The sequence below is a fragment of the Nematolebias whitei genome, chromosome 7 (genome assembly GCF_014905685.2).
Source record: "Nematolebias whitei isolate Nwh7 chromosome 7, NemWhi1, whole genome shotgun sequence".
In the NCBI taxonomy this organism is placed as follows: domain Eukaryota; kingdom Metazoa; phylum Chordata; class Actinopteri; order Cyprinodontiformes; family Rivulidae; genus Nematolebias; species Nematolebias whitei.
The window spans coordinates 47,697,930-47,710,542 of NC_056504.1; the positions used below are offsets into that span (position 1 = coordinate 47,697,930).

Here is a 12,613-nt window from a genome sequence, read left to right on the forward strand (position 1 = left end):
GATTCAGCTATAAATACCGTTTAAATGGACACATGTTTCTCCATACAGGACAGAAACCATATAAATGTGAGATTTGCGGACATCAAGCTAGCCATAAGTCACGTTTAAACTCACACATGACAATCCACACAGAAGCAAAACCATATGAATGTGAGATTTGTGGACAAAGATTTAGCTATAAATACAGTTTAAAGGGACACATGTATCTCCATACAGGACAGAAACCATTTAAATGTGAGATTTGTGGACATCAAGCTAGCCATAAGTCACGTTTAAACTCACACATGAGAATCCACACCGGACATAAACCTTATGAATGTCAAAATTGTGGACAGAGATTTAGGCAGAAGTCAAGTTTAAACACACACATGAGAGTCCACACAGGACAGAAACCTTATGAATGTGAGATTTGTGGACAAACATTTATAAATAAATACCGTTTAACCGGACACATCTATCTCCATACAGGACAGAAGCCATTTAAATGTGATATTTGCGGATATCAAACTAACCAGAAGTCAAATTTAACCTCGCACATTAGAATCCACACAGAAGCAAAACCATATGAATGCGAGTTTTGTGGACAAAGGTTTAGGCAAACAACAGATTTAAACTCTCACATGAGTGTCCATACTGGACAGAAACTACTTAAATGTGAGCTTTGTGGACAAAGGTTCAGCCATGAGTTAACTTTAAACTTACACAGGACTGTCCACACTGGACAGATACCGTTTGAATTTGAGGATTGTTGATAAAGATTTAGCCATTATTTAAACAGCCACACAAGAGTTCACAACAACCTAAGCGCTCCTTAGTTCCTCTTCTAGAAGTAAAACGTCAAGACTTCAGTCGACAACTAGAGTCCGCTTTTAAACACATGAGAACCAACAATGGAGGAAAAACAGTTCAATTGAATTTTTGGATGTTTTCAACTAGAAATTTGCATAAATGGGCTCCATTTTTGGTTCTTAATTATGTTTGATATTTGCTTACCTGCTGTCCTCATGATTTGGTGGCACAGTCCTGAATTTTACACGCACACCCAGAGTTGCATTTGGGCCTAATAAATCTTGCTCAGTGCTAATCCTTAGATGTGTCATAAGAGGAGCAAGGCAAACGGGGCCATGTGTAATTGTTGCACAATGCGCTGCCTGCCCTACTTCCTTTTCACAGTCTAATTTCTGCACTCTTATTTTATTATATTCCTCATCGGTAAACTTACTGCCTCCTCTAAGTGGACTAACACAATGTTATATTGTGCATTATTTAGTTCGATTTCTGCTGTATGATTCATAAAACTGCATTAAAGCCCGGCCCGCCCATTAATCCCATTATAATGACCCGGCCCTAATCCAGGTCAGTCCGGTCCAGTATGCGGAATTAAACGCGTGCACGCAACGAGTTGCTGTGCATATTTAACAAGATAACCACCTAAAAGCAATTACTTGCTAGCTCGACTTTTTAGGAAAGGTGTGTTTCAGTCTAACGTTTGCTTAATAAAAGGACTTTAATGGTCAAATCAGCTGTCTTTCAAAAGTATTCGATGCCTCTGTGCTCCAGGAGAGCACAGAGGGAGGGATATAAGTAGGAACGTTGCTCATTTCTTCGAGGTTTAACAAGAATAGCACCGAAAACAATTATTTGTTTGCTAGAAATTAAAGCCAAGGTGTGTCTCAGTTGAACTTTTACTTAAAGCGTTCTGGTCAACCAATTAGTAGAGTAGAATTTGAGGCCTTGTATCTAAGTGAGGCATGCACTAAACTTGACCTACCTTATTGAGTCTTTTCTATCAATTAGTTGACACCTGTAATGCCAAAATTATCCACTAGATGGCACTGTGTCAGTGAAACATTGGCCTGTTCAAGAATCTTCCTCACAGGAAGTTAGCATGGGATGAGAATGCTAGCAATGAGGTTTTTATTTTTTTTGCCAAAAATCTCAAAGGTAGGCATATTTTTTTCAACATAGTACAATGTCAGAGGTTTTACTAAACATTATATAGTAATATTTTGGTGAAACAATGTTATGAAGGTCAATTAATTTTCTAAAAACACGTTACCAAACGGTTGATTTGTCTTCATAATAATTGCATTGACACAAAACTAATATATCACTTATTGACTTATGCTGACATATTCCAACCTCTTAACAGACGCATATGCCTAAATTTTCACATTGTTCTTCAATTTTATCAACAAATACTAGATGGACAGTAAAACCTTTTATGGTACAAGGACACACAAATCTCAGGCTCTGATACCAGAACAACCTGAAGATTCTGATGCTGATCTGAGCGATGATAATGTCCAAATAGAAGGTCCTGACTATCATCCTACACAAGAGGAAGAATAATAATATGTAACTGGGTGGTTTATTAGTTTCAAAATAGTGTTTATGTAGAAGTAAATGTAAATTTCCACCTGTGTTGAGCCCATGAACGCACCTGCCCCGTTTTCCACCTCCACAAGAGAAGTGGATCGAGAGGAGCAGCTTCTTCTGCAGAAAGGTAAATTTTAAACTTTGATAACGTTGTTAAATCTGAACAGAAACAGCATTACCCTGTCTGAAGTTTATATGGGCTGAGTTTTTATAAGATATTAGTTTTAGTGCGTAAGCAGAGAAACCTTAATAAAATCAGCTTTGTTAAGAAAAGTAAACCACTCAGGTTTACTTCTGAGGTTAATACTGAGGTTTAAATCTCAGTATTAATGTGTGTGAATGACAGGGATTAACATAAAACACTTTATAGAACGGTGCTTTACCGCTGCGATGGGTCAGCCCATTCAACAAGGTGTCCACTAACTGCCTCACCAGTTCTCTGTTGTGAACGCCCTGGCAGATGGAATAATGATGAATGTGGTGATAAATACAGAAATATTCATATTTAATATTTAATCTGTGTCTAACCAGATCCTGAAATGTGACGTGCAGATTTATTGAATAAAGAATTATAATAAACAATTGAAGCTCTCGACCTTGACCTCTCTAAGTGGCTTTAAGAACCTGTTGGACTCTTGGCAGGGACCAATGCAGACATGTTCCTGTTTTTAGTTTTCTACATTTGCCTTATAATCTACCTGTTTTTTTGTAACCTTTTTCTTTTAGCCATCCTATTTGTAAAAAAAAAACACAAAAAAAAACCTGTATGACTTTTTATAATTGTTTATTGTTGTTGCTGTTGTTCACTGTTGTCTTCATTCTTTGTTGAAATCAGGTCTCTCTTGTAAATGAGTCCTCGAGGCTCAATGGTATTACCTGTCTAAATAAAGGTTGAATGAATAAAAGAACACTAACTTTCAGATTTAACTGATTTTTATGAACATATATACACCAATATATCTTTACAGAGGGTGGGGGTGTATTAGGTGTGTATATATATATCCACACATTTGTGTGTGTGTTCAAACAATAAATATAATAATATATTGATTGGGCGGGTTTTTGTGTGATGTGGCAGTTTTTAACAGACTTTTGGGCTGGAAAACCTCGACTCTATCTGGCAACACTGCGAGGAGATCTGACCGTGATCTCGCTGCCAGCAGCGGGTGAAACGGGTCGAAGACACCGCTGAATCCACGGAGTGAATGTGTCCAAGATCCAACCTAGAACTAAGTTCACCGAGGAGTAAAACCGTGGAGACAGCGGGTCCAACAGACTGGAGGAAGCTGTGGAGAAACATCGGGTCTTTTTGAAGGAATAATCTCAGATTACGAAGAGGAGCTGTCGAGTTGGAGAGAAAATGAGCGCAGGTTTGTTTGTTTCATTCAGCATCAGACGATGTTAGCTAGCTGTGGTTTCTAGGTAGTTGATGGATTTAACTTCTTAACAAGAACTTGTAAATCTGTTGTCCGTGTTTGTAGCTTAGCATGCTAACAGAAGCTAGCGCTAAGGTGGACAAGATCTAGAAACTAAAATATTAGATCAAGAATCAGGAGGCTCTTTTTATCTCTTAATAATTCTCAGTTTGGAGATGTCCTATTCAAACTAATGTCATCGAGGATAAAACAACAGTTTTACACACTTAGCAGAGAAGATATTTAAGGCCGTGTCTAAATTCAGGGCCTGTATGCTTCGAAGGCCGCATGTTATCCTATCCGTTCTGCATACATGTTAATACATGCACGTGCGCAACCTGCAAGAGGCCCGCGACGTTTAGAGGAGTCGTCCGTTTATCATACACTAAAAAATAAGACAAAAGCAAGTCAGTACATTGTCTTGGTGCATTATTGTGTATTTATACAATTTTCAGTGCGCGTGCATGTGTATTCTGCAAGAGGCCTGCTTAGAGGAGGAGCCGTCATTTCATCATAAAGCTGTTAAGAAGAAAGTATGATGATCTGACAGGTTAACTGCTAAGTCATTAGCTGTTAATAACAGTGACTGACAGGTAATCTGTTGCGTCATGTTGTCATATGGCTGATTTAGTTACATAAAGAGCATATAGGTTGAATAAATATGGTGATCTGACAACATATGCTGACCAAACAAATACAGCAGTCAGTTTATGCTATGCTTATGACGATCTGACAATGTATGCAGAACAGACAGAACAGCGGTCATGTGGCACTTTTCCATTAGTAACGGTACAGCACGGTTCAACTCGGTTCCAAGATTTTCCAATAGCAATTACTCATAGAACTGGTCTTGTGCGAAATTCTGTTCCCGTGTCGGGAGCGCGCACAGAGGCGGGTCCGACCGTCTTCCCGGCACTTCTGATAGCTTTCTTGGCAAAATGACTCAACATCATCGAATCATGGTTGTAACTTTCATTTTAATCAACATCTCCTGGTAATAAATATAAAACCTCAAATAAGTTTTTCTTACACAGTTTCGTGTTGTTTTTTTAATCGCCGAGAGAATCAGTATTTTTACAACTTTTGTCATGTTCACCTTAGCCTGACAAATATCAGTCAGCCACCAAACACTGTTTTCCAACACATTGTGTGTGTTTATAATATTCTATTGCTATATAATATTCTATTGCTATATAATATTCTATTGCTATATAATATTCTATTGCTATATAATATTCTATTGCTATATAATATTCTATTGCTATATAATATTCTATTGCTATATAATATTCTATTGCTAATATAAAAGAATGGAAGCTAGCTGATAGCATGACACAAAAAAATTAGACTTCCTGAAAAGATAAGTGTAGGCTTCCTGCGAAATAACGTTCAAATGAAAAATATCCCACAATACTGAATGAAAGATATTTCAAGCTAATAAAACGAATATTATATACCGGCACACGCGCGTGCGTGTGTATATGTATATATATGTATATATATGTATATATATGTATATATATATATATATATATATATATATATATATATATATATATTATATACACACAGCATACGTGTGTATATATATATCAGGGTTTCCTCTAGGATTTATTTTAACCATGGTGGTGGGCTGCCTGTGGGGCGGCACACGGGGGGGGGTTGGGGGGTAGTGTGTCTGGGGGTCCTCTCCCCCCAAATTTTTGAATAAAACAGATGCTATTTCCTGCATTCTGGTGTATTTTAATGGATTGTTAAACATCTATGTTTACCTACATTTGTAAACGCTTGATTCAATAATTATTTTAGAGACATTTAACAAAATTAAGTCAGGTTCTCTGGAAGGATTAAAAAAATGTTGAAATTACAGAGCGTGCCTCGATATTTTAGAGACACCTTGTTCAACTAGCCCATATGTGCATCGTCCTGTTTTTAAATTCACTCCTATGACATAAGATCTAAGATATTTATGTGAAACAATTTATCACAAACAACGGCTTCAGGGGTGCACTTGACTTTTTTTTTTTTGTTTGTTTTTTGTATCACAACATGCCATTGTACTAAGCAATGTTGACACTGAACTACATGTTTAAATAATATTAACTTTACCCAGTGAACGTTTTAACAACCACCAGCAGTGAATTTAGGGCTTTTACTGTTTTCTGATTTAGTGATAGACTCATAACAGAAGATGACCTGACATCATGCAGCCCTCACAACATTAAATTACACTGTGCCAAGTAAGTGACAAAAAATAATCATTTTAGTCAGTTTTGTCAACCTGCACGTAATTATTAAAACCAAATAATTTACAGGTTCCTTCCTTGCTGCCACAATTTCTACACTTCATAACTTTTATTCCCCTTTCACTCAAACACTCAAAAGAATGCATATGTTGGTTTAGTGCTTACTTATATCCTAAACATGGAGTAAACATTTTTAAAGGAAACCATGATTAGTTTTTAAAATATACTTTTATTAGAGAAATATTTATTTCAAATGTAAAAACAATACAGTAAAAATGTTGTAGGCTGTTTGGCTTTTATAAATTTAAATAAAATGTTGTTACTCGAACGTCACCATATTTTTTACGCTGCAATGCATTCTGGGTCATTGACGTATTATGGTCCTGTAGTGCTAGCTCCGTCCAGCTGAAACAGTGATGATTAACGTTACTCCTTTTCAATTTGAACCGGAGCGCGTTTAAATTGATGTCAATGTAGAACTCACAAGGGGTAATGAAGATGAGGAGGACCAAACGGATGAAGAGGAAAGAGTTGGCCGAAGACGCTGTTTGTGTGGCTGCTGCTTGGAGATGCAAATCCAGATGGATAGCATATGCTGCAAATGGCTGCAGTTTCTAACCGAAGCTGTTTACGGTAAGCATATGTTAGGGATTCTGATAATGTTTAGGCCTGCTACAAAGACTGAAAGATGCTTCAATGTCACTTAAACATTCATTAATTATTTTCCTAGTTTTAATATCGTGTAAGCTACTGCTAATGGTGCTTTCGGAGCAGAACTTATATTTCAAATATTTCTTGTTTCAGGGCTTCCAGATATGCATCATATCATCAGTTTCCATGGTGGATGCACGGCAGGTTGGGAAGAAGAATCCACAGAGTCGTTCTATCATGTGCAGTAAATTAAATAAGACTTGTATACCCTGAACCAAGTGGAATTTATTCGGAGTTTGCAAATGGAGGTGATGATGCAGAAGTGGATGAGGCATGGATACGTTTTTTAAATGAGTCTCATGTAAATTTAATTACAAACAAAGGCTGGGAAACGGTTGATTATCTGACAAAAATGGTACTCAATGAATAATAAAATTAGGGCTGCAACTAATGATTATTTTCCTTAGATAGAGAACTTTACTAATTGGCTTTTATATATGTGAATGTTCCTGTAAAGTGCCCTGAGACAACTTTGTTGTGATTTGACGCTATATAAATAAACTGAATTGAATTGAATTATTTCAATAATCGATTAATAGGCCCATTATTTTTTTCCTGATGAATCGGCAAAACAACCCAAATGTTTTAATTTCCACCTCTTTATTCAAAAATTTAATATCTGACTGACATAGCAGTTCGCACAAAAAACAGGTTGCTGCTTTATACCTGCACAATATGTAGCTACTGTGTAAAATGTGTCCTTGAGGGAAGAGTGTAACCTATTGTTACAGTCCTAAATAACATTTTAAATGTTATTCACAAAGATGAAATATTTCATTTTTTTATTGAAAGTTAAAATGGTCTATTAATCAATATTTAAAAAGCATAACCTTTCACAGGTGATTGTCATGTGACCTTCTCCAAACCTTTGAATGCACACATCCATCTGTTCAGTTTCAGTACTTTTTGAACAACTTGAACTTGCTGTTCTCTTACAAGCAGCTCTACGGAAAAATTCACTACGGTTTTGATCCTTGAATCGACCAATAAATTTCCTGGTTCAATTAAAAAAATTTTAAACAGTCCTCATCATGCTGTTCACATTTTCATATGATATCAGAACAGCAGTTATGCTGTCAGGGGCTTTACGCCTTTGGTAGGGTCACCCAAGGCAGACAGGTCCTAAGTGAGGGACCAGACGAAGTGCAGCCCAAAGACCCCTATAATGAAAACAAGAAATGGACTTAATGTTCCCTCGCCCGGACGTGGGTCACCGGGGCCCCACTCTGGAGCCAGGCCTGGAGGTGGGGCACGCAGGCGAGCGCCTGGTGGCTGGGCTTTTGCCCATGGAGCTCGGCCGGGCACAGCCCGAAGAGGAGACGTGGGTCCCCCTTCCCATGGGCTCACCACCTGTGGGAGGGACCAAAGGGGTCGGGTGCATTATGGGATGGGTGGTGGCCGAGTGCGGGGATCCTGGCGGTCTGATCCTCGGCTACAGAAGCTGGCTATGGGACGTGGAACGTCACCTCACTGGTGGGGAAGTAGCCTGAGCTGGTATGTGAGGTTGAGAGGTTCCGGCTAGAAATAGTCGGACTCACCTCTACGCATGGCTCTGGCTCTGGAACCAGTTTCCTTGAGAGGGGTTGGACACTCTTCCACTCTGGAGTTGCCCCTGGTGAAAGGCGCTGAGCAGGAGTGGGCATACTTATTGCCCCCCATCTTGGTGCCTGTGTGTTGGGGTTCACCCCAGTGAATGATAGGGTAGCCTCCCTCCGCCACCATGTTCAGGCATAAGGGTGTCCATATGTGCTCTTGGCACCAGGACACCCTAGGCCGCAGTTCGATGATCGACTTTGTCGTTTCATCTAATCTGCGGCCACCTGTCTTGGACACTCGGGTGAAGAGAGGGGCAGAGCTGTCCACTGATCACTACCTGGTGGTGAGTTGGCTCCGATGGTGGGGGAGGATGCCGGTCAGACCTGGCAGACCCAAACGTATGGTGAGAGTTTGCTGGGAACATCTGGCAGAGTCTCCTGTGAGACGGAGCTTTAACTCCCACCTCCGGGATAACTTGGAACATGTTCTGGGGGAGGTGGGGGACATTGAGTCCGAGTGGGCTATGTTCCATGCCTCTAATGTCGAGGAGGCTTACTGGAGCTGCGGCCGCTAGGTTGTTGGTGCCTGTCGCGGTGGCAACCCTCAAACCCCGTGGTGAACACCGTCGGTGAGGGATGCTGTCAGGCTGAATAAGGAGTCCTTTCGGGCCTTTTTGGCCTGTGGGACCCCGGAAGCAGCTGATGGGTACCAGCAGTCCAAGTGACATGCGGCTCGGGTGGTCGCTGAGGCAAAAACTCGGGCATGGGAGGAGTTCGGAGAGGCCATGGAGAATGATTTCCACACGGCTTCGAGGCAATTCTGGTCCACCATCCAGCGTCTCAGGAGGGGAAAGCGGTACGCTACCAACACTGTTTATAGTGTGAGTGGTGTGCTGCTGACCTCAACTCGGGATGTCGTGAGTCGGTGGGCAGAATACTTTGAAGACCTCTTCAATTCCACCGACACGTCTTCCACTCAGGAAGCGGAGCCTGGGGACTCTGGGTTGGGCCCCCCAATCTCAGGTGTTGAGGTCACCGAGGTGGTTAAAAAGCTTCTCGGTGGCAGGGCCCCAGGGGTGGATGAGATTCGCCCAGAGTTCCTTAAGGCTCTGGATGTTGTTGGGTTGTGTTAGCTTACACGACTCTGCAATATTGCGTGCACATCGGGGCGAAGTTCCCCTGGATTGGCAGACCGGGGTGGTGGTCCCCCTATTCAAAAAGGGGGACCGTAGAGTGTGTTCCAACTACAGGGGGATCACACTTTTAAGCCTCCCTGGTAAGGTCTATTCGGGGGTTCTGGAGAGGAGGGTCCGTCGGATAGTCGAACCTCGGATTCAGGAGGAGCAGTGCAGTTTTCGTCCTGGTCGTGGAACACTGGACCAGCTCTATACTCTCAGCAGGGTCCTGGAGGGTGCGTGGGAGTTTGCCCAACAGGTCTACATGTGCTTTGTGGACTTGGAGAAGGCGTTCGACCGCGTCCCTCGGGGAACCCTGTGGGGGGTTCTCTGGGAGTATGGGGTATCGGGCCCTTTGATACGGGCTGTTAGGTCCCTGTATGACCGGTGTCAGAGCCTGGTCCGCATCGCCGGCAGTAAGTCGGGCTTGTTCCCGGTGAGCGTTGGACTCCACCAAGGTTGCCCTTTGTCACTGATTCTGTTCATAACTTTTATGGACAGAATTTCTAGGTGCAGCCAAGGTGTTGAGGGGATCCGTTTTGGTGGCCTTAGGATTGCCTCTCTGCTTTTTGCAGATGATGTGGTCCTGTTGGCTTCATCAGATTGTGATCTACAGCTTTCGCTGGAGTGGTTCGCAGCCAAGTGCGACACGGCCAGGATGAGGATCAGTTCCTCCAAATCCGAGGCCATGGTCTTGAGCCGGAAATTGGTAGAGTGCCCTCTTCGAGTCAGGGAGGAGGTCCTACCCCAAGTGGAGGAGTTCAAGTATCTTGGGGTCTTGTTCACGAATGAGGGAAAAATCAAACGTGAGATCAATAGGCGGATAGGTGCAGCGTCTGCAGTGAAGCGGGCGCTTTACAGGTCTGTTGTGGTGAAGAGAGAGCTAAGTCAAAAGGCGAAACTCTCAATTTACCAATCGATCTACATTCCTACCCTCGTCTATGGTCATGAGCTTTGGGTTGTGACCAAAAGAACAAGATCTCGGATACAAGCGGCCGAAATGAGTTTTCTCCGCAGGGTGTCTGGGCTCTCCCTTAGAGATAGGGTGAGAAGCTCGATCATCCGGGAAGACTACAATATTTTTAAAATATCGACATATCTCCCAGCCGTACAAGTGATGTATGAGTGAATATAAAGTTATATTCATTCCTTATTGTCTGTGTTTCAGTGTTTCCTGCAGATGTTCAGCAGACTCTGCTGATCAGACCGGATGCTCCTGAGGAATGGAGGCCTGATGTGGACCAGCAGGACCCAGAACACCTCTACATAAAGGAGGAAGAGGAGGAACTCTGGACCAGATTGGAGGGAGAGCAGCTCAGTATGAAGGAGGAGACTGATGCCAGCAGGTTTTTGTTTACTGCAGTTCATTTGAAGACCGAGGATGATGAAGAGAAGCCTCTGTTCTCACATATTCATCAGCAGAATCCAGAGCCCCTCCATATAAAGGAGGAAGAGGAGGAACTCTGGACCAGATTAGAGGGAGAGCAGCTCAATGTGAAGGAGGAGACTGATGCCAGCAGGTTTTCATTCACCACAGTTTATCTGAAGAGTGAGGATGATGAAGAGAAGCCTCAGTTCTCACTTCATCAGCATCAAATGGAGGACAGAGATGTTCCAACCAGCAGCTCAGCTGACCAGGTGAAAGTAGAAGCTGATGGAGAGGACTGTGGAGGAGCAGAAACCAGCAGGAACCCAGATCTAAATCCTCATGGAGATGCTTCTAGCTCTTCAGAGTCTGAAGTCAGTGAGGATGATGAAGAGGACGAGGATGGGAACAATCCCGACTCTCAGCTGGAACACTTTTCAGACTCTGGGTCAACAAATGAAGACAGTGACAAAGACTGGAAGGAGAGCAGAGCTCCTGATTCAGCTGTAAACTCTGTCAACAAATGTTTCAGCTGCTCTGAGTGTGGTAAACAATTTCTACACAACCAATCACTTCAGAGACACATGACATGTCATTCAACAGGAAGACATTCAAGTTGTTTGGGTCAGAAGAAAAGTGTAGAGAGACACAGGAAAATCCAGACAGGACCAAAATCATTTAGCTGTGATGAATGTGATAAAAGGTTTAACAGTAAAATAAATTTAACAACACACATGAGAGTCCACACAGGACAAAAACCTTATGAATGTCAGAATTGTGGACAGAGATTTAGCCAGATGTCAAGTTTAAACACTCACATGACAATCCACACAGGAGCAAAACCATATGAATGTAAGATTTGTGGACAAAGATTTAGCTATAAACACCGTTTAAAGGGACATATGTATCTCCATACAGGACAGAAGCCATTTAAATGTAAGATTTGCGGACGTCAAACTCGCCAGAAGTCAAATTTAAACTCGCACATGAGAGTCCATACAGGACAGCAACCTTATAAATGTCAGAATTGTGGACAAAGATTTAGCCAGAAGTCAAATTTAAACTCGCACATGAGAGTCCACACTGGACAGAAACCTTATGAATGCCAGAATTGTGGACAGAGATTTGGCCATAAGTCAAGTTTAACCTCGCATATGAGAGTCCACACTGGACAGAAACCTTATGAATGCCAGAATTGTGGACGGAGATTTGGCCATAAGTCAAGTTTAAACTCGCATATGAAAATCCACACAAGAGCAAAACCATATGAATGTGAGTTTTGTGGACAAGGATTTAGGCAGACAACAGATTTAAACTTTCACATGAGAGTCCATTCTGGACAGAAACTACTTAAATGTGAGCTCTGTGGACAAAGATTCAGCCATGAGATAACTTTAAACTTACACATGACTGTCCACACAGGACAGATACCGTTTGAATTTGAGGATTGTTGACAAAGATTTAACCGTTTAGATATTTAAACAGACACACAAAAGTCCACAGGAACCTAAGCTCTCCTTAGTTCCTCCTCTAGAAGTAAAACTTTTAAGACTTCAGTCTCAAATTATGCCCCTTTTCCATAGTACCTTTTGGTACTGGTACATCACGGTTCAACTCGACACGGTACAGTACACGTTGTGTTTTCATAGCCCCTTTCAGTACCGGTTGCAGTGGGTGGGGTTCAAATTGAAGTCACGCGCCTTACCAGCTGGTGGTGGTAATATCTTGGAAACAGGTTTCAGTACAGGGTGAGAATTTATTTTGAAGTTTCTGGTAAATTAAAAAA

The 12,613-nt window shown here is 41.7% G+C and overlaps 2 protein-coding genes across 2 annotated transcripts in view; both read left to right on the top strand.

Moving 5' to 3' along the window:
* The window catches only part of LOC119412879 (zinc finger protein OZF-like), a 51,326-nt gene that overhangs the window by 25,146 nt on the left and 13,567 nt on the right, over positions 1-12,613 (top strand). The gene's annotated exons all lie outside the window — the stretch shown is intronic.
* Positions 3,526-12,309, top strand: LOC119412016 (gastrula zinc finger protein XlCGF57.1-like). Its single transcript, XM_037678992.1, has 2 exons — positions 3,526-3,749; positions 10,630-12,309. The coding sequence occupies exons 1-2, from the start codon at positions 3,740-3,742 to the stop codon at positions 12,279-12,281; spliced, it is 1,662 nt and encodes a 553-aa protein (XP_037534920.1). The 5' UTR covers positions 3,526-3,739; the 3' UTR covers positions 12,282-12,309.